This window comes from Sapajus apella, unplaced genomic scaffold (assembly GCF_009761245.1).
Source record: "Sapajus apella isolate SASKATOON/1434 unplaced genomic scaffold, GSC_monkey_1.0 scaffold8, whole genome shotgun sequence".
Lineage (NCBI taxonomy): Eukaryota > Metazoa > Chordata > Mammalia > Primates > Cebidae > Sapajus > Sapajus apella.
In genome coordinates, this window is record NW_022436948.1 from 19,321,967 (window position 1) to 19,349,724 (window position 27,758).

At 40.4% G+C, this 27,758-nt stretch overlaps 1 protein-coding gene and 1 long non-coding RNA gene across 9 annotated transcripts in view; one reads left to right on the top strand and one right to left on the bottom strand.

Annotated features, from left to right (window-relative positions):
* APP (amyloid beta precursor protein) overlaps positions 1-27,758 on the top strand; it is a 279,992-nt gene that overhangs the window by 124,942 nt on the left and 127,292 nt on the right. For all 8 annotated transcript variants that reach the window (XM_032277112.1, XM_032277105.1, XM_032277108.1 and 5 more), the window contains exon 6: positions 24,159-24,361. In XM_032277112.1, coding sequence (XP_032133003.1) covers positions 24,159-24,361 — 203 coding nt within the window. The remainder of the gene's footprint in view (positions 1-24,158; positions 24,362-27,758) is intronic.
* LOC116550925 lies at positions 1,272-26,531 on the bottom strand. Its single transcript, XR_004268624.1, has 3 exons — positions 26,465-26,531; positions 5,449-5,454; positions 1,272-1,300 (listed from the first exon to the last, which is right to left on the bottom strand). It is a non-coding gene; the product is annotated as an uncharacterized LOC116550925 (long non-coding RNA).

The following is a 27,758-nucleotide window of genomic DNA, read 5'->3' on the forward strand; positions in this document are numbered from 1 at the left end:
TGGATACAGTGGGCCCTTTATATTTTAGATTATTTTGCAATCAATTTACAGAACTAAGAATAAAGGAATAGTGAGAAATAACTATTAAGAATTTTAATAAGAGTTAACCTAGTAAATATTTTAATTTTACTGAGAATTTAAATATGGTAAACCCACGTTTTTAGTTTGTATTTTCCCAGTTTTGAAGGCAAGGATTTCTGAAATGAGCATTATCCATTGGAATACAGCTAGCTGCTAATCACCTGCTATGCATGAACCTGGAATATATCCATCTTACAAATACTGATTCTACATTTTAAATACATCTCTATTAGGTTCATCATATTTCTTGGTCTTTTTTATACTTGCAATTTCATTTAATTATTGTAAAAATTGACAGCTCATAATTTTATTGCAGAGAGAATATAGCCATCTTCCCTCAATAATTTAAAAATGCTTTCAAGTTTGGATTTATAAACACCTGTTAAAATGATCAAGCCAGTCTCCCCGCCTGCCCCCATACATTTTTTTCTACATTATCTCTTCTCATCACCTTTAGTGAGATTCCTGCCTTGGGCATTTGTTCACTTCCTAATGGTACCAATTAAATGTGTTGCACAAACATAAAATTTGTTGCATAAGCATCATAGAAAAGGAAGGAATAGCGTCACATCATTTTAGCGATGATGGTTAATGTTTTTGTCACGTAATATTGAGTGATGATATCCTTCCTGTTGAATGACTAAGTGGATGAGAATACCATATTTTCTTTTTATTCTTAGAAATTCATTGCTCACTTGTCAATTCTTGAACTTGAGAAAATTCATCTAGGATATCATGTGAAGGCTCATGGCCTAAGGTTTTACTTACATGATCAATTTCATTCATCTTCTGATTTATCTTATTGGCAAAATGTCTCCTTCTGTCAGTTTTTGCTGTTTGCCAATATGTGGAGAATTATTTTCGAATATATTTAGTGAAAGTCTCCAGACTTCTTGTTATTATGCTTTTTATTTAGTTTTTTTTTAATTTTTATTTTTTGAGATGGAGTCTCTCTCTGTCACCAGGATGGAGTGCAATGGCATGATCTCAGCACTTTGCAATATCTGCCTCCTGGATTCAAGCAATTCTCCTGCCTCAGCCTTCCGAGTAGCTGGGACTACAGGTGCATGCCACCACACCCATCTAATTTTTTGTTGTTTTTAGTAGAGATGTGGTTCCACCATGCTGGCCAGGGTAGTCTTGATCTCTTTACCTCGTGATCCGCCTGCCTCGGCCTCCCAAAGTGTTGGGATTACAGGCGTGAGCCACCACGCCTGGCCTATCATGTTTTTTTTGGAGATGGGCCCTCACTCTGTTGCCGAGATTTGAATGCAGTGGCCACTCACTGGTGTGACCATGGTGCACTGCAGCTGCAAACTCCTGGGCTCGAGTGATCCTCCTACTCAGCAGCCCAAGTAGCTGGGACTATTCAGACTTCTTTCAAACCATCTTGAAAGATGATGCAGTACTTTGGGAACACAGCAATAAAAATGTGGTAATTTCCCTATGGCATCATCTTTTAGTCAATTCTATCAATCTTTCATATTCATATTATTTGGTCGTCTTTAGCATAGTTCGAAATAGTTGATGGTTAATGATGAAATAATTCTTGGGATGATAAAATATTTGGAACAAAATATAGGAAAAAGATCAAGATTCATAAATATATCTTAGATATATAGAAAGTTTCAGTGCACTTGGTTAAGTACAAGCTAGAATGAGTTTTACTCAATTAAAATTTTCTTTTTCTCTAAGAAAGGATAAAAGTAAGAAATATCAATCCCCACAAGTACTTAGAAGTGCTCAGAAAGAAACTCAAAAGGTAAAATGTTGTCCAAAGGACCCTGATGGTATTCTAAAGGTTAATAGCCTATCCCACTTACTAAGAGTTTATATTTATTTTGAGGCCTGTACAACCTGATATATGAAAATACTTGGCGCAATTTTCTGTAAGTTAGGTAGTTAGGTGTTCAACAAATATTTGAGTTGAATCACATTGGCATTCACGTCAAACACATAACACCCACATAGTCATGTTAACTTAAGGTTAATATATGTCACTGAAACTAATTGGTAAAAAGCTAGGCTGGACGCAGTGGCTCATGCCTGTAATCCCAGCACTTTGGGATGCCGAGGTGGGCGGATTTCTTGATGTCAGGAGTTTGAGACCGGCTTGGTCAACATGGTAAAACCTCGTCTCTAAAGGAAAGGCAATCTCCCAATAGATAGAAAAAAAACTAAAACTGGTGATCAGCAGCTGCCTGATATGATCTCAGAAGTTGGGGGAGCGGGCTCAAGCATGAACAGTATGAGAAAATGGCAGAGTTTATTTTGTATATGATTTTCCTCTAGAAACGTTTGGTAAGATAAGAACACCTCAAGTGAGCATGTGCTCAACTCCAGTAAACACACACTGCGCGTGTTGTCCCTCCCAAGGGCTGGCAGCTCACAGCGCATGTGGACAGCCCACCCCAAGGGAAGAATCAGGGTAGAAGGGATGCAACCCCCTGGCAGTATGCCAATGGATAAACCCCAAGTCAAAGGTCCAACCGCACACATGCTCTCAAGTCACCTGCCTGGTCCTTTTCCAAGTGGACTTTATTTACTTTTGTTCCTGCTCTAAAGCTTTTTATAAGCTTTCTCTCCGGCTTTAAAAAAAAAAAAAAAAACCTTGTCTCTACTAAAAATACAAAATAGCCAGGTGTGGTGGCATGCGCCTGTAATCTCAGCTACTCGGGAGGCTGAGGGAGGAAAATGCTTGAAACTAGGAGGCAGAGGTTGCAGTGAGCCGAGATTGCACCACTGCACTCCAGCCTGGGTGACAGAGCAAGAATCTGTCTCAAAAACAAAAAAGTGAGAGAGAAAGAAAAACTAAGAAACATCATTGTAGACATGCAATCATTAAGTAAAATTGCATCAGGAGTCTAATTAGTAACACAGCATGGTTGGTCCCATGTTTCATTGTTCCAAGGGCAGAAGAGGGATGGCTACATTACAAATAAAGGAAAATTGTAAGAATAAGAAAAGATGAAGTATGAAATATTTCCAACTCAAAAACAAACTTTATCTCAGCATACAGAGGTACAAAATGTCACGTTTTTTCTCTGGTATGATGAAGGGCACTAAACCTCTTGAGCATTTGGTATGTTCCAGATGCTATATTAAAGTGCTTTTTTTTTTTTTTTAAATGAGACAGGTTCTTGCTCTGTCACACAAGCTGGAGTGCAGTATTGTGATCATGGACCAGTGTAACCTTGAACTCCTGGGCTCAAGTGATCCTCCTGCCTCAGTCTCCTGAATAGCTAAGACTACAAGCACATGCCACCATGTCTATCGAATTTATTTTTATTTGTTTGTTTTGTAGAGACAGGGGTCTTGCTGTGTTGCCCAGGCTGTTCTCAAACTCCTGGCCTCAAGTGATCCTCCCACCTGTGCCTCCCAAAGTGTTGGGATTACAGGCATGAGCCACCACGCCAGGCCAAGGGGTGAAGTCTTGGTAACAATCATCAATGCAGTCATCATAAAAGACTCTTGTTTGGGCTCCATTTGTAGGTGGCACAGTGCTACATCTAGTCAAAAGCCAATTTAATTGTGGTAATTGTGCTCTGAGAACTTTTCTCAGAGAATAATAACCAGATGGTATTATAGATGGTGCATTTCATGAATACATTATTTGTAGTTAGTGAAAACTTGTCATTCAGTCATGTAGTAAATTATGCACATACTATCTTCCACTTAGCTAGTGATGAAGAAACATTCATAGCGTTACCTGATGATCAACTGAGGCTGTCATGAGAATATATGTCTATTCATAGGTCAGTACTTTGTCTTTAAAATCAGATGAGAAAGAAAGAGAGGCTCTATTTGACTATATATGTTTTTATTTGTATCTCTGGAGTTAAATTTTTCCAAATATATAATCTTTCAGCTGCCTTTCTGCATTGCATTTTAATAAAGTGATATTATGCTCAAAGAAAAAAATCTAAAAACTTTAGAGGGCTGCAAAGTGAATCATACAAAAGATAAAGCTTTAAATCTTTGCCAGTGGATGAGTCAAGTAAGAGTGGATTTAATTAAATGGCTCATGGCTTTGAGAAGCAACTGTCATAATGCTGGGCTGGCAGCTTCCAGGCCTGTGTGAGGCTTTCTGATATACTGAAATAAAAGAACTCATTCGAAAATGACGAATAGGAGAATAGCAGACGCTTGCATTTTCTCTTGAGGGAACTGGCTGCCAGTTCTGAGGTCTTATTAGAAATGCTCGATTTCTGTATTTAATAAACTTGGACTGCATGTGTGTCAAGAAGAAAAGCAAAACACTTTTATAGCCTTAAGCAGATTACAGATGTGTGGCCAAACCAGTGGGGTTTGTTTTTGCTTCCAAGCAGGTGATGGCTGGAAGAGGAGATGCCTCTGCAGAGCAGGGCTTGGGTTGCTGCCATCTGAGCTACATCATCTGAGCTGCATCTGGCAGTGAGACTGTGCTTACTGAGACCTGATGGCACAGGCTGCCCAGTAACAGGATATTGCTGAATGAGAAATACTATACAATTCATTTGTAGGAGTTATTTGGAGCTCTGGATTATTCAGTACTAAGGATTCCAAGCTTCTGATGCGTGGAGTCTTTTCCTCCCCCTAATATCTTTTGATTAAACTGTCCAAATTCCCTGGCCTACTGGATAGTAGGAAAAGAGGAAGAAAATACAGATTCTTATGATTTTAACTGGTTTCTGGCAGTAGTTCCCCCAAACATTAATTTTTTGTTGAAAACAACATCTGCATATTTGTATCTTCAGTGTAAAACCCCTAATTTAGATAGGATTCTCCATTGTGACATGGAAAAGTAACCCTTTAATTAGGTAATTAATTTTACTGTGGCCTCAAAATCCACATATTAGCATATCAAACCAAGAACTGTTGGCTTTACTTGGAGCTATGTGGCTTAAACTAGTACCAATTACTTACCGCAGGAGCTCAGCAAAATTATAAGTCCATGTTTGTTTCGGAAGGAAGGCAATTATTAAGAAAATAATTTAGAGATGTTCAAAACTAGTTTCTTTGAGTAGAGGTAGAGAGTGAACAAAATCTTTCCCAAGTGGGAGCTAACTAGCTTCCCTTTTTGGACTCCCTGTCTACATAGCAACACTTTTAGTTTACAAAGGAAAGTTTGCAATATCCCCGGTGTTTAAATGTAAAGTTGTAGGTGGTGAACTAATGCCACTTAGCTGAAGCCATGATCATGTGCATTTTTAATATATATTTCTGAATGGACTAAGATGTTGGGAAAACAATCTTCATTAGCTTAAGCTTTAGAATGTACAATATTTTTATTTATTTAGAGACGGAGTCTCATTCTGTCGCCCAGGCTGGAGTGCAGTGGTGCAATCTCAGCTCACTGCAAACTCTCCTTCCGGGTTCAAGCAGTACTTCTGCCTCAGTCTCCCAACTAGCTGGGATTACAGGTGCCCATCTCCAAGCCCAGCTAATTTTTTTTTTTTTTTTGAGACAAAGTCTCACTCTGTTACCTAAGCTGGAGTGCAGTGGTGCAATCTCGGCTCACTGCAACCTCTGCCCCCCCCAGTAGTGATTCTCCTGGCTCAGCCTCCCCAGTCGCGGAGATTACAGGTGCCCATCACCATGCCCTGCTAATTTTTGCATTTTTAGTAGAGACGAGGTTTCACCATGTTGGTTAGGCTAGTCTCGAACTCCTGACCTCAAGTGATCCGCCTGCCTCGGCCTCCCAAAGTGCTGGGATTACGGGCGTGAGCCACCACGCCCAGCCAAGAATGTACAACATCTTTAAAGACATGTTATAGTACTGTGAAATACAAGTTGAGCATCCCTAATCTAAAATCTGAAATGCCCTAAAATCCAAACTGTTTTTAGCACTGACATGACAACTAAAGTAGAAAATTACCTGACCTTATGTGCTCAATGTGTACAAACTTCCTTTCTGAAACAAAAATTATTTAGAATGTTGTATAAAATTGCCTTCAGGCTTGTGTATAAGGTATTTGTGAAACAAATGAATTTTATATTTAGACTTGGGTCCCATTTCCCAAGTATATCATTATATATATGGAAATAACCCAAAATTAAAAAAAAAAAAATCAGAAATCTGAAACGCCTCTGGTCCCAGGCAGTTTGGATAAGGATCACTCACCCTGTAAATACAGTAGGTCAAACTGATTTTGTAAAGTATTCAAGTTATTTATGGTATTTAATATGCATTATTATTTTAATATAGCAATACTTGTTTTACATATTTTATATAAACAAATGTTTTGTAATTGAGCAAATTTAAAAATTAAGTGGTTCCTTCAGAGCTACATTTTATTTTCTGTTTTTTATCAATTTAATGAATAAGTAAGGGACACACAGATCATCTGATTTTGTTATGAGACGTTTGCAGGTGCAATTGATGGATGTTCACTGTTGTAGTTAGTTTTGTCATGTAAGTTGTTTTAAAGAGAAGTGAATGTTGAGCATGTAGTAGGCTATACATGACTAGATTGGCTCATTGTTTTAGGAATGTGTAATTTTGGAAAAGATTTGCCTAGGGATATTCAAAAGCATAGTTTAATATTTGAAATTATTTGAAAATAATGTTTATAGCAGAGCACCACTTTATTTAGATCGAGTAATTTATGCAGTATAAATAATTTGCTATCGTAATTATCTCAGTGTAGCATATAACTGAAGTTTTATTTTGCATTTGAGACCATGGTTTGCTGTTGGTCAAATTTGGTCTTCCAAAATGTTTTGCTTCCTAATTGCCAGCCTATGTGAACAGCTGTCACTTATTGTCAAACTGGGCAGTAAGGGTTTGCTTTCATCTTTTTGTCAATTGTTTCAATGCTAGCAGTCATGAGATTAATGTAGTTGGATACTAAAATGTTAATACATGTTCGCCAACAAACTGGAAAAGAGATGAATGACATCATGACATATTGCATTTGTGGTGATTGCAGCTAACCTGCATAAAAAGACATTGGGTGGAAACAGAAATCAGGCATAACAGATGCATCCAAGTAGTCAAGGAAAGAAAAGATTTGTAACTAAATAGGATGATCTTTGCTTGAAAAATATCTTCAAAGGTTTAAAATGTGCTTTACTCTCATATGTAATCTTTTTGAGCCTATTTCTTTACCTCAAACATGGGGAAAATTGCAATAATATGTATCATCATATTTGCTTCCAAAACTACTAATCGATGTGAATGCATATCAAACTGGTACAGTGTACAGTGGACTTGTTTATAATGTATAGATTGGAATTGTAGAGGGGAGAGGAGCTGGCCACAATGGGGTGAATTTCTCTCTCTCTCTCTCTCTGTTTCTCCCTCCCTCCCTCCCTCCCTCCCTCCCTCCCTCCTTCCTTCCTTCCTTCTTTTCTTTTTTGACAGTCTCGCCCTGTTGCCCATGCTGGAGTGCAGTGGCGCAATCTCGGCTCACTGCAACCTTTGTCTCCTGGGTTTAAGCAATTTTCCTACCTCAGCCTCCCGAGTATCTGGGATTACAGGCACCTACAACCATGACCAGCTAATTTTTGCATTTTTAGTAGAGACGGGATTTCACTATGTTGTCCAGGCTGGTCTCGAACTCCTGACCTCAAGTTATCTGCCCTCCTCGGCCTCCCAAAGTGCTGGGATTACAGGTGTGAGTCAGGACACCCAGCCGGGGTGATAGTCAAATCCCTTCCCTACCCATCATCTTACATTGTCGAATACAAAGACTTTCCTTGGGGCTCAGTGACTAATCTCCCACCTCAGGTTTGATAATCATGGCTATTATAACACACTCCCTTCTTAATTAGTTATTTTTAAATTATTGTAGGTCTCGTAATCATTATAATCACTAATAATACATAATGGCTTCTTAAGCACTTTCTGTCCTAGATGAGGTTGAGAACATCATTAAAATAAATTTTGGTAGTAATCAAGTAATGATAATTCTTATTTCATGGATTTAAATATGTAGGAGTCTTTTTATTTTAGGAAAGCAAAAAATTCTAGAAAGTATGACTTCTTATGATTAGAAAACTGCTATAAAAATGAAGATAGAATTGATTTGGGCTCTTTTGGACATTTGAAATAGAAATTTAAATGGGTATTCAAATAGCAAAGTCATTCTACTTTAAAACTTGTATACGTATTTTAGGACCTTCAATTTTATATTTAAATTGTATTTTCGAAATGGTTTTAGAAGAATTATTGTGTCTTAAACTCTACTAATAAGTAAGGGAAGATATGTCAAAGGTTTGATCTTTTTACCTCCTAGCATCTATTATTCATTTGTTTCCCATTATACATCATTTGAATGTCAATTGGTTAGCCTCAAGTGGTTTTCAAGATCATTTTATAGCTACTATTATAGGAAAATTGGAGCCAAGGAGTCATACACATATCAGAAGTGGTAATGAAGCACTTTGGTTTTATGAAAATGTGTTTACAAGGTAGTCACAGGATAGCAATATTGCATTTAATGTAATATAATGATGGTGGCACTAATTGCAGTGGAACAGGATGCTGAGACCACAGCTACAGCATCCTAGGTGCCTCGTCCAGTTATGGTTTGACCTCAGGTATAACTCATTGGTGTCAAAACATACCAGCGACATTTAATCATAGACCATTCATTAAAAGGTAGCTTTTTTATTTTTATTTTTACTTTTTGAGATGGGAGTCTCGCTCTGTCGTGCCCAGGCTGGAGTGCAATGGTGCAGTCTCAGCTCATTCAACCTCTGCCTCCTGGGTTCAAGCGATTCTCCTGCCTCAGCCTCCTGAGTAGCTGGGATTACAGGCTCCCGCCACCATGCCCAGCTGATTTTTGTATTTTTTGTAGAGATGGGGTTTCACCATGTTGCCCAGGCCTTGAACTCCTGATCTCGTGATCTGCCTGCCTCACACTCCGAAAGTGATAGGATTACGGTTGTGAGCCACCATGCCCAGACAAAAGTTAGCTTTTTAAAAATTTGTATTTTTAAAAATTGACGTGTCATAATTATACACATTTACAGGGTACATAGTGATCAGATCAGACTAATTAGCATATTCATCTCAGACATTTGTCATTTCTTTGTGTTGGCAACATTCAATATCCTGCTTCTAGCCATTTGAGATTATATCATATATTATCGTTAACTGTAGTCATCCTACAGTGCTGTAGAGCACTAGAACTTACTCCTTTTACCTAGCTGTAACTTGGCATCCTTTAACAAATCTCTCTCTATCCTCGGTTTCCCCTACCCCTCCCAGCCTCCATCAGCCTCTGTTCTACTTTCTACTTCTATAAAATCAACATTTTCTAGCTTCTGCGTGTGAGTGAGAGCATGGGCGTTTAACTTTCTGTTTTTGGCTTATTTCACTTCACATATGTCCTCCTGTTCCATCCATGTTGCTTCAAATGACAGGATTTTATTTTTTGTGGCTTAATAATATTTCACTCATGTGCATTATTATGTGCGTGCGCGCGCTCACACACACACACACCCCCCCACACATTTTCTTCATCCAGGAGTCTCTTTGGACACCTAGGTATTCTATACCTTGGCTATTGTGAATAGTGCTGAAGTAAATGTGGGAGTGCAGATATCTCGTTAATATACTGATTTCCATTCCTTTAGATAAATGCCCAGTAGTGGGATTGCTGGATCATATGGTAGTTGTATTTTTAGTTTTTTGGGGAACCTCCATACTGTCCTCAAAGTGGCTGTACTAGAACAGAGCTTTTCTAACTTCCTTCCATTTGGAAATATTCTTACCCAACATGCACATTAGTAACTTGGCTATGTATGTCTCATCTCTGTGTCTCAGATACCGCATTTAGGATATCTGCAGTCTTTGGCTATGGGCATGACTCCTAAAGTGCATGATGCTTTTGCTCTGTCATCAGTATTAGTTGACAGGAAAGTAAGACAGTACTGCTCCTCCTGACCCCTTCATCTGCCCGGTAGAATACCAGTGCAGACAGGCCCAGGTATCTCTGGGCTCAAGATTCCAGACATTTATAGGACAGGACTTTTTCTATGAATCACCTTAAGATTAGTAAATTCTTAGAATTGACTACCTTTGCCATTTCTCAGAAGCCCTTTTTCTTCTGTAACTTCACTGTCACTATCGTTTCCAGCCTGCACATTCTTTTTGTTTTTTTCTTCCCGACCCAAATCTAATCTTGAATTGTATCCCTGCACATTATTTATGCAGGCTTTAGGAGTTCCCACCTCCCATGCTATCCCCCTGCCCCTGCCTTTGTTGTTTTAACTATCCTGTCTTGGCTGTTTTTGTTTTGTTTTGAAATTTCATCCATTAAATTCCTGACCTTGGTTATCTCTGTCCAATTATTATAGTATTTTTCTTTCTGGCTCTTTCTTCGTGATTGCTGTAATCCATGCCCTTGACTTTAAATACCAGTTATAAGTAGACTAAGCCAAGGTTTATTTCTCTAGCCCAGACTCTACCTAGTTATTTCGTAGGCATATGAATCCTAACATGTCCAGAAGAGACTTCTTAATTCCCCTGCTACCCACTCCCCAGTGTGGTTTCTCAAAGCTGTTCTCTCTCAGTAATGGTCCTATTCCCCCTCCTAGGGATTACTACTAAGAACCTGGAACTCATCATTGTCTCTTCTGCAAATCCTGTCAGTTCTGGATTTATCCACCTCTCTTCATCTTTTCCAGTACAGTCCTCGCCTAAACTCGCATTGTTTCTTGCTGGAGTTCTTTCAGTATCCTACTAATCTCTGCTTTCATTATCTCTCCCCAACTCATGCACTCCTTTCCTCTCCCACACTAAGCCATTCTCTGTACAGCAGCCAGGATGTAGAGTATTTATTTACATAAAGCGGATCCTAGAACTCCCCAATTTCAGTTGCATTCATGGCTTTCCAGTATGCTTAGAAACCAAGTGCACAGAGAGAAAACAGTGGAGCCTTGCTTGGGTGTGCTGAGGATAATAACGGATCACAACTAACGAACAAGTAGTTTGTGTCAGGGCCTCGTTTGAACGCGTATATCCCTTACAGTTATTAGTGTATTTGACCCAGCTCCTCCATACCTCTCCAGTATCACCCCGTGCCTCTTTCTCACCCACTCCCTCCTGCTCAATGTCACACAAGTCAATACACTCAGCTTGCCGTCCTCAGGGCTGACTGATCTTATTGTCTGTAGTAGATCTTCCAAGGTCCCACCTTCAGCCTCAATTTTTCTGCCATCTTCCCAGAATGATCATCTTCCCCTTGACCATTCTGTTTTTTGGAGACAAGGTCCTGCTCTGTCACTTAGGCTGGAGTGCAGTGGCATGATCATGGCTCACTACAGCCTTGACCTCCCTGGCTCTAGAGATCCTCCTGCCTCAGCCTCCTGGGTAGCTGGGACTACAGGCATGTACTGCCGCACCTGGCTAATTTTTTTTTTTATTTTTAGTAGAGACAAGGTCTCACTTTGTTGCCTAGGCTTGTCTCAAACTCCTGAGCTCAAACATTCCTCCCGCCTCAGTTTCCCAAATTGTTGGAATTATAGGCATTAGCCACCATGCCTGGCCCTGATCGTTCTTTTCTGAAGAAAAGACCCCTTCTTCATTATTCTCAATGTTAGCAGCCCATTTACTTCCATTCTGAAATGAATCACATTTTAGTGTTTTATTGGTTCATTGTCATTCCTCCCCCTAAAGAATGTAAGCTCTCTGAGGACAAGGAGCCTATCTTTTTCCCTCTTAGAGCCTCAGATCCAGCAGAATGCCAGGCACCTAGCAACCATGCTAGCATTTGTTGAGTGAATGGCTTTTCATACACTATTTTAAACATTGTTCCCGATTAGTCTCCCTAATCAATAATAGAAAATATCTTCTATTATTGATTGATATTATTATTGATAATAGAAGATATTTTCTATTGATTAGGGAGACTAATCAGGAACATGTTTAAAATTCTCACATAGATCTCCGAATTGGAAAATAGTCTTGAATTATGATTGTGAGGGAGGGGGGAAGGAAGGAGGAGGAATGATGTAGTTAGACTTCAGAAGGCTAGATTTTGTTTCTATTTGAATGATGGTCTCACAGTGGGACATATTATCCATTCAGAAAGTGAGTGGGCATCTGGTCTATTATCTGTGGTCTTTCAGGAATGGCAGCTCTTTAGTTTAAAAAACAACAAAAGTGCAGCTCTTTTTATTTAATGGAAAATGAAAAGCAGTGCCTGTGTATTAGTGGCTCAGATTTTTTGTTCTTTTTTGTCTTTGTTTCCAGCTGTCTACTGTATGCCTCTCCAGCAGGGTCTTAGAGAATCTCAAATCTACCATGATCAAAGTATTTCTTAACTCCTGCTGTATCATCTATTACCATTAGAAACTATCTTCAACTCACAGCATCAGATTCCTCCTGTCACTCACTCCCTTCATCCCCAGAGTCACCACTTCTGTGCTGTTATTTTATCCAAGTTCTTGGTAGGCTTCATGAGCATCTCCTTCACATCCCACCTGTCACTCCTCCACCTGTCTGTCCTCCATGCTTCTGCCAGCTTGTGCTTGTTGCAGTACAACTATCTTGCCACTCTTGCTTCAAGCTTTTTTACCAGGCTCTGCATCACTAGTAGATGATGGTCCAGACTCCTCAGCTTGTGAAACAGGCTTCATAATAGAGCAGAGCTGCAGCTACAGTCAGCTCCCCTCCAACAGTCCTGCCTCCATCATACTGAGTGTTGGCAATTCCTGCTGCACTCTTTGTATTAGTCCATTTTCACACTGCTATAACAAAATACCCAAGACTGGGTAATTTATAAAGAAAAGAGGTTTAATTGATTCACAGTTCTGCATGGCCAAAGAGGCCTCAGGAAATTTATAATCATGGCAGAAGGGGAAGCAAACACATCTTTCTTAACAAGGCGGCAGGAGAGAGAAGAGTGAGGAACAGAATGGGAAGAGCCCCTTATAAAACCATCAGGTCTCCTGAGAATGCCCTCACTGTCACAGAACAGCATGGAGAAACCACTCCCATGATCCAGTCACATCCCATCGGGTCTCTGTCTAGACACTTGGGGATTAGGGGCATTACAATTCAAGATGAGATTTGAATGGGGACACAGCCAAACCGTTTAACTCTTCATCTGTTACAGGTGCTATTCTCTGTTTCTACAATGTCCTTTTTGCTACCCTCTTAATAGATTTCTATTCATTCATCATTTCCCAGTTTACCTGTTACCTCTTCAACAGATTATTCTTCAGTCTGTCCCTCCCAAACTCCACCAATGAGCATTCTTTGTTCAACCCATTATTGTTAATATGCACATCACTGAAAACACTGTTTTATGCTTGCTTATATGTCTGTCTCTGCCAGACTCTGAGCCTGTGGTCAGCAATTAGAATCTTACTAGACATAGCACCCAGTAAAGGATAGCTCTTAATTAGATTTTTTTTTCAAAAATAATAAACCCCAAGAAAAACATCATATATGAAAAACAAATGATATTTTTTATTTATACTATTTGCAAAACCTAATAGTAATAAAAAGAAAAAAATATGTCATAAATATACATTTAAGCTATAGTTAAAAACAGCAAATAGGCATAATATTTAGCTCTTATTGGATGCTGTTCCAAGTGTGTTGTTTACATTGGCTGTTCACAACATCCCCTGAGTTGGTTACTGTTTCCATCCCATTTAAAGATGAGGAAACCAAGTCATAGCACGGTAAGTGACTCGTTCATAGTCACATCTGAGCTGGCAGGTGGCAGCACCGAGAATGAAACCCATGTGGTTGAGCTCTGGAAAGTCATCATTAATCACCACATTAGACCTTCTCTTTAGGATCCACATAACTAGAACATTCAATTAACTGGAGCATATTTAAGTACAGTCTTTCCTTGAGAAAGGAAAAGAATCACAAATTTCATAGCCTCGTCCCTTGTACATTTGTGGCATTGCTCTGGGAGTGTCTATTTGATATTTGACCCTACCGATTTCTCGGATGATGCCAAGCAACCACAGATGCTTTAAAAAAATATACTTAATATTTACCAAGGCAAGAAGGTGGGCTTGTTGGAAGAGGAAAATGTTAGCTCACTAATAGAAAATGAACTAGAAGTCTTATCTCTCCAGAACGTGCCTTCCCTAAATGTTCTGGCTAACCCAAGAAGCTACATCATCTTTACCTTTATGATACAATTTAAAGCACTTTTCCACTTACTTCAAGCACAGAAGCAAGGAAGGCCTTGGGCTGTAAATCCTGTAGCCTGAGCCACATGGCTTCTTCTCCCGGACAGATAACTGGCATATTCTGCCACCGAGGATCAGTGGTGCAGATGTGTCTGTTTTCTCTTAGGAGTGGGACTCCACTTAGGAATCTGGGGCAGAACAAGGTATGGGTGCATTCTGGGGAGTGTGCTAGAAGGAGGAGCAGCGTTTGTTGTTTTTGCTTCCTGATATGGTTTGGCTGTGTCCTCCTTCAGATATCAACGTGAATTGTATCTCCCAGAATTCCCACATGTTGTGGGACGGACCCAGGCGGAGGTAATTGAATCATGGGGGCCGGTCTTTCCCGTGCTGTTCTCGTGATAGTGAGTAAGTCTCACGAGATCTCCTGGTTTCTCAGGGGTTTCCAGTTTTGCTTCTTCCTCATTTTTCTGTTTCTGCCACCATGTAAGAAGTGCCTTTTGCCTCCTGCCATGATTCTGAGGCCTCCCCAGCCATGTGGAACGGTGCGTCCAGCTAAACCTTTTTTTTCCCAGTCTCGGTATGTCTTTATCAGCGGCGTGAAAACAGACTGATATACTTCCCTAACAGAACCACTTATTTTTTCACAAAAAAGAGGGGCTAAGCCCAAGAACATGTAGCTTCTCTCTTCTTTCAAAGGACTAGGTCTTCACGAAATGCCCCCAAAAGAAAAGGGTCAGGCTTTTCTCTTGCTTTGCGACTTTCCTGGGATGCTTTGTAGCCATTTTGTACACAGACCATCTATAGCTGTAGATTAGTTCCCATGTGCATAGGCACAGTGGAAGGGGATGCCAGGGACCCAGGTTTTGTTTCATTGACATCTTTTCAGGGCATCTCTCTTACTACCTTCTGTAGAAATTCCAACAGCCCGGCTAACTACCAGCCCCAGACTACACCCTAGCTTTGCTGCGTTCATCTTCTCCGTAACGCTTGTCACCTTGTAATGTGCTGGTGTAAATAACATGGTTGCTTTGGTTTTCTTCTGTCTTTCCCTCTCTGTAGAATGTAAATGCTCAGGAAGGCAGGGAGTTTCGTCTGCTTTACTCCCTGCAGCCCTAGACTCTGGAGCAGATCCTGGAACTCAAATATTTCTTAGAGAGCCAAAGGTCATATACTTCCAACTCTCCACCCGTAATACATATGGATCACTCATCCTTAGTAGCAGCCAAATCTTTGGACATGAGGAATTTGCTCATTCACAGTTTCCCGGCCTAGCCTCTGATTAGCCAGACTTTTACTTCACATATCAAGAATTTAAAATGACTCCAAAACTTTTTATCACCTTGGGTGCTTCTTCTTAGTTCTAGTTGGTTCATAAAGCTGTCAGGACAATAATCTGCTTTTCATTATATATGGCTTTTCTTGCCTCCAAGATAGTCTTTAAAAAAGCAATTTAGCCTTTTACTATAATTATATTCCAAATTTAAGTCTTGCCAGAATATCATTTTCCCCCTTTAAACGTACTTTTTAATGATGCTGAAATATTTTAAAGAAAAGTTCAAACAGCAAGCATATTTAAGACGTCGGCATATGTCTCTAAAATCTAAGAACATTTTTCCACAGAGTTCAGATGATACCATCTCACCCACAAAATTAACATAACTTTTAATAGCATTGGATACCATGTCTGTATTCAGATTCCTGCTGAGTTTCAGAAAGGTCCTTCATAGGCTCTGCATATCACATCCTATCCTGCACCAGGGCCAGGATCTTACATCCTTAATTCTTAGGATTCAGAATAGCCCTTTTTATATCCTGACACTGACTTGCTGAGAAGCTGTACCAGCTTTCCTGTAAACTGTCCAACCCTTGGATTCATCTTAAATCATTTCGTAGGGATATTGTTTAGATTGTTGCTCTATTGCTAGAATATTCATCTTACCCTAAGTGTGTACTGAGATAGCAGAGTAAAGAGAGATTGTCTTTTAAATGATTTACCCAGGAACTGCTAGTTTGCACAAAGGCTTGGCTTTAGTGTTTCTCAGATCTCTTTGCTTGTTTCAGTAATTTTTTTTTTAGTAATTCACTGACATAAGCAGAGCAAGGTTTACATGAGCCTGTATTAAGAGAAGTTGGTTTGACTTTAAACAGTCAATTTTACAGTCCTCATTTGGGCTTTACAGGTCACATACAGTCTCTGTCACATATTGCTGTCCTTTTTCCCCTTTCTTTTCCTTGTGTAATTCTTTAAAAAATCCAAAGCCCATCCTTAGCTCACAGGATGTACAAGAACAAGTTGTAGGCTGCAGTTTGCCAACACCTGCTCTGTGCCAGTGCTGAGTTGCCATTCTTGGACCCCTCTTTCTGTTTTTGTCTGCTGATTTCCTTTCAGGTGCTCAGGCTTCCCTCCCTCCATCACTGGGCCTTTGCACATGCTCTACCCACTCTGCCTGGGAGAGAGTTATCTTTAGACCCTGGACTTTATTCACTTTGGACCTTCTTTGGGTCACATTTCAGCCGTGCCTCACTGGACACCTGGAGTCTGGTTAGCGCCCACTCTTTGGGGTCTCCTAACCATATGTAATTGTTACTAGGGCAATAATTTTACATTTATATAGGTGCTGAGGTCAGTGTCTGTCCCTTTGGCTACTTGCCTTGTGAGCTACCCTTGCTTTCCAGTGTATCCCTAGCTCCTGGCCCAGTGTCCAGCCTCCACTCATGTTTTCCCTAGAGTCCACTCTGTGCCCAGCAGCCAGAGACATCATTGCAACTTAAATCTCATTGAATCGTTCCAGTTGCTATAAGAAATATAACCTTGCTGGGCGCAGTGGCTCACGTCTGTATCCCAGCACTTTGGGAGGCTGAAGCGGGTGGATCCTAGGTCAAGAGATCGAGACCATCCTGGCCAACATGGTGAAACTCCATCTCTACTAAAAACACAAAACAATTAGCTGGGTGTAGTGGTACGCTGCTGTAGTCCCAGCTACTCAGGGGGCTGAGGCAGGAGAATGATTTGAACCCAGGAGGCAGAGGTTGCGGTGAGCCGAGATTGCACCACTGCACGCCAGCCTGGCAACAGAGCAAGATTTCATCTTATAAAACAAAAAAAAGAAATGTAACCTTACTAGGTAACACTATGCCTGTCTGTCTCCACCACCAGATCTTATATTTCCTCCCTCATCTACTCCTTCCTAAGCTCACTGGCCCTTTGTTGTTGTTGTTGTTGTTGTTATTGTTTTTGAGATGGAGTCTTGCTCTGTCGCCACGCTAGACTGCAGTGGTGCCATCTGGCTCACTGCAGCCTCCGCCTCCTGAGTTCAAGTGCTTCATCTGCCTCAGCCTCCCAAGTAGCTGGGACTGTAAGGTGCGCCACCACACCCGACTAATTTTTGTATTTTTAGTGAAGACGGGATTTCGCCATGTTGGCCAGGATGATCTCGAACTCTTGACCTCGTCTCGGCCTCCCAAAGTGCTGGGATTACAGGCGTGAGCCACCTGGCCCGGCTCCTTTGTTGTTGCCTTTGATGAATATGCTAAGCTCTTCCTCATGCCTAGGTCTTTGCACTTGCTCTTACCTCTGCCTTAACCATCCATGCAGTGCCCGACTTGAGCATTCTTTGCTTCAGTTCACATGGCTCTTCTGTGGAGCCCTTCCCTGACCACCCTGTTTGAAATGCTACCCATCTCCCGCACACATCTGTTATAGTCATTCATTAGCAATTCCTCCCATTTCCTTTCTCTATAGTACTTTTGCATAATTTTTTTTCCTTGCTCATGTTACACCTCCTCCACTAATAGATCACAAGAAATTGAGTGCTTTATCTTCACTTGTGTAGCCTCAGTGCCTGGAATAGAACTGGCACTTGGTAAAGCACAGTGAATATTGTTGATTGAATGGCTAGTGGTTGGCTTGGAGAGGTGCTCAATGGAATGATTCAATGGACAAATGAATGAATGCATTGCCACTTTTTTGCTCAGTATCATCAATCTGTATGTGTCCCTTTCAACTCAAATATTTTTCCGTTGGCTAAAGAAAAAAATACCTGAATACCCTTGTCTCTGCAGTTTAGCCTTCCTCACTCTGAAAACTCAGTGCCTGTGTAAAATTTCATTATATTTTATTTACTTGTTATTCTGCTTATGCATTATATGGATATTCCTGACTCATCTACACGGTCACCTATCACTAAACCAGCTCTGATGCCTCCGGCTCACAGCAATCAGTTCTCTTTTGAATTTCTGAAGCATTTAATCTGCAGTATGTCTATTACTCATATAGCAGTTAGTGTGGATTCTGTTACCCAGAATAAGTATTCATTAAATGTGTAAGAATGATGATACAACCTAATTTCAGATCAAGGTTGTGATTTATAGCTCATTCTTAATCAGCTGAGTCATGAATTTATTTATTTATTTATTTATTTGAGGCAGAGTTTCACTCTGTCATCGAGGCTGTAGTGCAGTGGCGTGATTTTGGCTCACTGCAGCTTCTGCCTCCCGACTTCAAGTGCTTCTTGTGCCTCAGCCTCCTGAGTAGCTGGGATTACAGGCGTCTACCCCCATGCCCAGCTAATTGTTTGTATTTTTAGTAGAGACAGGGTTTCACCATGTTGGCCAGGCTGGTCTCGAACTCCTGTCCCCAAGTGATCCACCTGCCTGGGCCCCTCACCATGCTGGAATTACAGACGTGAGCCACCACCTCTGGCCTGAGTTATGAATTATTGGTAGCCCAGTTGTGTGGTTATCTTCCTAAAGCTGGAGGCCTTAAACTCAGGGCCCCAGGTGGGCTTCTGAACCCTCTGCAAGAAATGCCTTTAGCTGCAAGTGTCAGGTAACCCTTTTCAACCTTTTTACTGATTTATTTAGAGAGAAGTACACATAACAGGTAATACAACTATGCATAATTTTAAATAACACAACTAGATAGCCAGCATCCAGACCAGAACACAGAGCATTGCTAGGCCCTGGATCCTCTCTCCTGACGCCTGCCAGTAACTGGCCTTCTCTCCTGAGTTCTATTAGCCTGGAGTTTGCTTGTTTTTGAATTAGGCGATGTGTCCCCTTGCGTTTCGCTTCTAACAGTGCCTTTGTGTGGGAGCAGTACTGGCTTTTTCTTACTTTGCCCTCCTTCCCCTGAAACATTTTCCTAATTTAATAGCAGTAATTTCAGAAGCTGCTTTCCTTTGGGACAAACTGACTTACCCAGCCATTTATACCTTCTATGTTAGACTCTGGCAGTATGGAGAACTGAGTCAGAGAGAAGGAGAATCATCTGTTTATCTTCTTTTTAAAAAAGGCTGTATTTCCTCTCTAGGAGCCTGTAGGCTCTTTTTTCCTATTCTCATAACCATAGAGGAAGAATCTGAACCCTGTCCTATTGAGTCTTCCCTCGTTGGTTGCATTTCCGGAACCAACATTGGTTGCCTTCCCTCTTTCTTCGTCAGTGCGGTAGTTTAGATCTCATGATTGTCCACATTCACATCACCATGGGAATCAGAACTCTTTCTGTCATTTCCTCCTTGTTTATCTATAGCAAGAAGAGAAAAATCAGTCTAAACAAAGACTGTGAAAGAATGAATACAGACTTTATTATTTTAGAGCAGTTTTAGGTTCATGGCAAAATTGGGCAGAAGGTACAGAGATTCTCCCGCGTACTCCCTGTTCATGCACATGCGCAGCCTCTCCCATTATCAGCCTACCCCTTAGAGCGATTTGTGACAATTAGTGAACCTGCATTGACACCATCATTATCACCCAAAGTCCACGGTTTACATTAAAATTCTCTCATCATTGTTTATTCTGTGAGTTTGGACAACTGTATAATGACATGTACCCACCATTCTAGTGTCACACAGTGTACTTTTACTAGCCCCCAAATCCGCTGGCTCGGCCCTCTCTTGCCTTTAACCTTTCCAAGCCACTGACCTTCTACTGTCTCCATAATTTTGCCATCTCTAGAATGTCATATGGCTTTTTTAGAAAATATAAATGGTGACTTTTTGGGCATGACTTTAATAAACAGAAATGAAAATTGGTGTATGAATCTTTCACTCTCTAACGGGACTATCAGGCAGCATCTGCACGTGGAATTGTATCAAGGTCAGCTTTTATTTAGAAACAGAAGAGTCACCTTTGTGATGTCCTTTATCCTTCACCCAAGTAAAATCTCACATGCTGACACATAAAATTTTATCACCAGTGATTTACTTCCTCGTGGTAATGTCCCTTTGACCTTATTAAATTCAGAAACTCCAGGGATGGTTAGCATTTTCAGATGGTTCCCTCATTCCGTAGAAGTGTTTCTTGTTGGTGTTTAAAAGCTGTAAAAGCCACCCACTGTAAACTGATAGCCATTAAAGTCTGCAAATGAATATTCCACTGTGTTCCCAAGTGTTTATTTTATTATGAGTTGTTATTTGAGTGTTTGTAAGGAAATTGTTTTATGATGCTCAGCTTCATATTTCCATAAACTCCTCCTTCCCTGCAACTTCTTAAACTGTGATCAGCTTTTCAAAACAAGTCCACAGGACAACAGTCTGGCATTTGAAGAAGTGGCGGAAAAGTCATTCTTTTTCCCTTCTGTGTTTCTAGCTATTCATGAAAACTGCAATCAAAAGTTGTGATGTCGTGTTTGGCATTCTTTGGGAAAATGCAGCATTATTCTAACAAAACCATGTGCTCTTGTTTTAAATAGTGTCCAAATGAGTAATTGAATTCATGGACGTCTAAATTTAATTCCAGAAGTCAAAGCTATGGTAATAAGAACTTGGACCTGAGTTCTCTTAGGCCAAGTAATTTAATTCTTTAGCCAGTTGAACTATTACGTGTCTCTGTTCCTGGTTATTATGCCAGTAAATTGCTCAGGCAGATGCAGTGATGGATGATGGGCCTATAATTCACTCTTTTTCATGGCTAGACACATACCAGAATGCAGATCACACTAAACAGCTGTTTTTACAAACATGGTTTCTATTGAGAGCTTTAAGAGCCACATCCAAGTAATAACAGAGAAGCCTGCAAGAGGAACCTGGGGATACCCAGGGTCATGTTTTCACCATCCCACCTGGACACGCGGTGCTGTCCTAACTCTGGATCATACACTTGGACATTGTCATTCCAATCATGGTTCAAGATCATGTATATACTTCATGATTTAAAGAGAATACTGGTTTGATTTTTTCTTCCTGACTTTCCCTGAATTTTCCACTTAAATTGGAAAACAGATGAGTGCCCATGATTTGATTGAATAAATAATAGATCTCAAACACCGTAAATTCACCGATGACGTGCATCAGGTCATCTTTCACCTGTTTCTTCCTGGTATTGTGAAAATGTTACAGTAACTGATTAGGGTTTTCTCTGCATTGATACTTCATTTATTAACATAGGAATAAGTTGCTATTAATAAATTATTCTACTCAGTTTCTTTTTATTCTTTAGCCACATGCTTTCAACTTCTTTGGATGTCTTTACTTAATATCCTTGCATCATATTTAATCAGAGTTAGACAGGCATTCCACTTGGGGATCATACACCTTTTCCTTTTTTTAGAGACTTTATAAATGCCCTTTACACTATTCTTGCATCCTATGTAATCACAGTCAGGTGTTCCATGGGGGTCATACACATCTTTATACAACTTGTGTAACACAAGCTTTAAATGTTGAGTTAGTCAGAGAATTCCTGCCATTGACAGATTCATCTCTATGTGTCTTTCCCTTTCACTCAGCAAAACTACTTGTGACGGTCCTGTCAGACTTTGAAAGCCTTTCAGGGCTGTGGAGGAGTCTTCCTTTCTGTTTTCATAGATCATGGAATCATAGTGTTGCTTGTCTCAAATGTTTGGAATCTGATTTCCTACCTAATGCTGTACTCTCACTACCAGTCCAAGGCTTCACGTGGCTGCTTACAAACGCCCGGGGTTCCTATCGCTTTTCCCAATGATGAGCTGCTTCTTGTAGGCCAGAATGAGCTCTGTGGTAGAATTTCCTTCTCCTTTGTATCTCTCTCTCTCTCTTTTTTTTTTTTTTCTTCTGGGGACATTTCAATGTGGGCATGGCAGCCTTTAATTCTATTACTATGGTACTTCTCAAATAGACCTGTGGCAACCAGAATGTAGTCTGTTGGTTTTGACAGATAGACACCCTGCCCTGGAAAGGTCGAAACCCCCTGCCACATCTAGATTTTTGTCCCATATTGGTTTTGTAATCTGATCAAGGACATCCATTCCTCTAGTTCGGCTAGGTGGCTTTTACTGTTTGATACTTCCTGTTCTTATCTTCATTTATCTTCTTTCAAGTGCTCTCAACTATCCCTGCCTTGGCAGGTACATGATTTCCACAAGGATTTCCTAACAGGCCTTTTAAATTTTGTTCGAGACATGCCCTTCTTTTGCCATTCAAATTTGCTGATTTTTTTTACACACCACGATGCATCAGCCTGTAGCTGTTTAATACCATAAATATTACTTCTGATCTTCTTCCCACGTTCACTGTGAGTTACTTGTTATCTCTTGCCGTTATTCTCAGCATATTACAGTGGATCTCAGAACATTGTCCCCTGACCACCAGCATCAGTGTCACCTGGAGATTTGAAATGCAAATTCTCAGGCCCCACCAAGGCTCCATGATTCAGAAACTCTGGAGCTGCGTTAGAAACTGCCTGGTACCTGGATCTGTGTTGGTTTTTGTTTATCTGTTTGTTTGTTTTTAAAGGGACTATGTCTTTGTCTCCCTGGCTGGAATGCAGTGATGCATTCATAGCTCACAGCAGCCTCAAACTCCTGGGCTCAAGCAATCCCCCCACCTCAGCCTTCTGAGTAGCTGGGACTACAGGTGCACACCACCATGCCTGGCTTTTTTTTTTTTTTTTTTTAATTTTAATTTTTTGGAAAGACAAGGTCTCACTGTGTGACCCAGGCTGGTCTCGAGCTCCTGGCCTCAAGCTGTCTTCCCACCTCAGCCTCCCACAGTGCTGGGATCACATGCATGAGCCACCACTCTCAGCGGGTGACCTGTGTTTCAGTAAAGCCTTGCAGGTGATTCTGATGCTCACTGAAAGTTGAGAACCACTGAAATATTTGGTATTTTACAAAACATAGCAATTAGCAAGTGTAGGGTGCGCAACTAAATAGTTTCAGCAGGCATCCCTGACTACAGGACATTACAGATTTACACTTAAGCCATTTTCATCTTCTACTTCCATGTCCAGTTTAAACTCTGAATTGCAGTTTTTAAACCAGTTTCCACTGGCACATACTGAGTATCTGCTAGCGTGCAGTGCTTTGCTGTTCTTATGTGCACACTATGAGAAGTCATTCCCATCATACAACAAACTCAGTTTTGGTATCTCCCCTCTCCCCCGCACTTTTTTTATAATGGATTACATTTTTCAGAACAGTTTTAGGTTTAGAAAGACTGAGCAGAAAGTACAAAGAGTTCTCTCTACCTCTCACCTCCCCACTCACCCAGAATTTCCCTTAGTTAACATTTTGCCTTAGGATGGTACATTTGAACCAATATTGATACATTATTATTAACCAGTGTTCCTGTTATCATTAGAGGTGGCTTTTTGTGTTGTATAGTCTGTTGGTTTTGACAAATGCATAATGCCATGTATCTATTACTGCTTATGACAGTATCATGTAGAGTAGTTCCTAAAAATCCTCTGTAATCCAGCTACTCATCCCTTTCCCCCCACCCCCCTGGCAACCACTGATCTTTTTATTGTCTCCGTAATTTTGCCTTTTTCAGAATGTCCTATGGTTAGACTCATGGTATCCACTTTTAACAGCTGCAGAAACTAAGAACTGTACTCAAGGATAAAAAAATTTTTGCAGACCCGCTGAGCTGGGATTTATACTTAGACCTGCTGGCTTTAAGTTTTGTGTGTGTTTCTTCTCAAATTGCCAAAGTTCCTTATTGACAATCTTCTTTTCCTTTCTTGAAAGTTGTTTGATCGACTTTTTCTGTTGTTTGTGTTTGCCCTTACAGTGAAGACAAAGTGGTAGAAGTGACAGAGGAGGAAGAAGTGGCTGAGGTGGAAGAAGAAGAAGCCGATGATGATGAGGACGACGAGGATGGTGATGAGGTAGAGGAAGAGGCTGAGGAACCCTACGAAGAAGCCACGGAGAGAACCACCAGCATCGCCACCACCACCACCACCACCACTGAGTCTGTGGAAGAGGTGGTTCGAGGTAACCCACTGTTTGCTTGGATTCCCCCCACCCCCACAAAAAAGGAAGCACAATACCAGAGTTTGAAACATCCACCCTAGCACCCCTGCCTTCCCCAAACGAAAACACCTCCTTTTTTTTTTTTTTTTTTTTTTTATTTTTTAATCTAAAAACTTATGCTTGTTGAAATTGTTTTGGTTTAACAAGCAGTCAAACAATTTCAAATAATGTGAAATCTTTAATTATACAGTCTGTTTTGTACCTTGTGTGTGCTACTTGGCAAATCTCAAATTATTCTGGAAGACCCTGCCTAACCAGGTAGTCATCTAATTTGACAAATATGGAGATAGGTGACTCCTTGGTATTCCTTTGGCAGTGAGTATTTGTTACATAATATTGTGTGTTACTACCTAGACTGTGAGCTCCTTTTGAGGGTAAGGAGTTAATTTTACTCAGTATCACACAGAGTGCCTGGCTTGTAGAAAGTTTTATAAATCTTGGTTGAGTGCATAGTTGTGATTAGACTTCATTAAAGAAGGAGATTTGGGCTGGGCACAGTGACTGACACCTGTAATCCCAGCACTTTGGGAGGCCAAGGCAGGCAGATCTCCTGAGGTCACGAGTTCGAGGCCAACCTGGCCAACATGGTGAAACCCCATCTCTACCAAAAATACAAAAATTAGCTGGGTGTGGTGGCTAGCACCTGTAATCCTAGCTACTCGGGAGGCTGAGACAGGAGAAATGCTTGACCCAGGAGGTAGAGGTTGCAGTGAGCTGAGATTGTGCCACTGCACTCCAGCCTGGGTGACAGAGCAAGACTCCTATCTCATAAAAAAAGAAGGAGATTTAGCGAGTATCACATTTTATGCTATGAAATTTAACTGAGGTGATTTATGTTGAATTTACATTTTATATTGTTTCATTGGGGAGTATGACAGTGCCTTCTTCAAGAAGTAAATACAGTGCTAATGTCTTAGACTTTCTCTTGAATTAATGTTTGTGTTGCAAATATTGTGAACTAAAGGTCATAGTTTTTGTCTCCATGAAATAAAAACTAACATTCAGTTGATAGTAAATGACCAAATGTTACAGAAACTAGTAAATTGTTGGATTGAGTTCCTTAAAGAGTATGCATTTGTTCTTTAAAAGGGTTCTGCCTTTTGTATCTGCCATTTGTTTTGCAGATAGTAAAAGATGCTTCTAGAGCTAGATTGAACGAATATGTAGTTAATGAATTTTAATGTACTGCAAATACTTGTAAAGGTCAACCACAGATGTTACAGCATTTACAAAAAGTGGCTTTCTCTCACTTTTCTTTTTTTTTTTTTTTTTTTGAGCCGGAGTCTCACTGTTGCTAGGCTGGAATGCAGTGGCGCAATTTCGGCTTCCTGCAACCTCTCCCTCCCGGGTATTCTCCTGCCTCAGCCTCCTGGGTAGCTGGGACTGTAGGCGCACACCACCATGCCCAGCTAATTTTTGTATTTTTTAGTAGAGATGGGGTTTCACTATGTTGGCCAGGATGGTCTTGATCTCTTGACCTTGTGATCTGCCCGCCACAGCCTCCCGAAGTGCTGGAATTATAGGTGTGAGCCACCGCGCCCGGCCTTTCTCTCACTTTTTACTGAAGTATAATGACTTCAGGTTTATTGTTCTATTGGAGCTTAGCAGGGGCTACTTTGTCTGACTCAACTATATTCATAGTTGTCACTGTAGCATCTTCTTCCCTTTGTTGCATTTTTTACAACCTTATTCAGGTGTGATTTACATATAAGATTCATTTGTTTTTAAGTATATGATTCAGTGCCTTTAAGAAATTTGCCAAGCTGTGCAATTATCACCATAATCTAATCTTTGAACATTTTCATCACTCCAGTAAGATTCCTCATACTCACTCGCAGTTAATCCCTGTACTCATTTCTAGCCCAAGTAACAACCAATCTACTTTCTATCTCTATAAATTTGCCCTTTTTTTGACATTTAATGTGAGCATGATCACAATGTGGTCTTTTGTGTCTGACTTCTTTCACTTAACACCGTATTTTTGAGGTTCTGCATTTCTTTAACTTGTAGCTTTTGAAACAGATTATTCTGAATTAAACACTCAAGAGTTATCGAAAATTTTACATGTTGTTTTAAAGAAAGAACATAGAGTGCAAGACGGAGTGTGTATCATTCCCTGCTGAATGACAGACAGTTTCTTACTCATTTTAGCACACAAGTGAACATGCTAGTAAATGACATTTCGTTTGAACCACCATTTTTCAAATATGCAAACATCTTTTCTCAGGGTATTTTCCATACACCTGTTAGGGCCAACTGTGGCAAATGTGGTCAGATGAACTTGTTAGCCTGATGCCTCTAGCAGGGAAGGACAGCTTTTCAGGGCTTCTCTTCTTGAAACCTAAATGGGGTGTGAATACAAATTACAGCAGCTAGTGTTCTGCAGTGGGACTGAACTCCTTGTGATCTCCATTAAGCTGGCTGTTTATATAACAGTTAGTGTCCATTTACTGAACATTAGATTTTGAGCATCTGCTTGGCACAAAACATTTTGCTAGGCCGTGCGGAATGTATGATGAGCACACACAAGCCAGATGACCCTAGTGGATGTTAAAAATCTCATGGGAAATAGAAGCCAAAGAAATACAAAGCCGTCTGTGTTGTAAGAAATATGAACACAGAACCTACTTCCAAGAGTAAGAGGAAGCTTCTGGATTGATCAGAGAAGGTTCCATGGAGGGCATGGTATTTGAACTAGAGCTGAAAGTGTGAGCAGGTGGTATGTCTACTGATGGATTTTGCTGTGGAGTTATTAGGAATAGCAAAACAAATATGGCACCATGGAAAGGTATATTTGGGAGACAGGATTGGTCCAATTTAAGCTAGAGCAGGTATCTTCTAGATTGGGACCAAAATATAGAGACCTTCAGTGCCAGGCTGGCAAGGATGACCATTAACTGCAGGTGATTAACTAAAAAATATTAATTCAGGACCCTACTGTGTGCTGCAGGTTTTTCCAGGAGACGATAAAGAGATTTTGTTTTGATGTTACTACTGTTGAGGTAACAGGTGAAGGAGGAATGATATCAGTCATGCAGTACAATGAGAAGATGCCACATAAACTTAGGCTCATATTCTAGACAAGACAATTCTCTTGAGATAAAGTGATCTCATTATCACCTGCATTAGTCAGGTTCCTTTTTTGCTTGAGTCTTACATGTAGCATTATTTGATACTAAGACGGAACATAGAGGGACATAGATGTTATATTATTTCCTGTAGAAAGACAAAAGCAGTGAAAAGAATTTCATAAACAAAGCACTCCAAGCTAAAGGCAAGAAAGAAATGAACCTTAAAAAATAGTTAATAATGCTGTTGGCAAGAAGAGCAATAAAAGCGACCTTCTAAAAGCAAGATA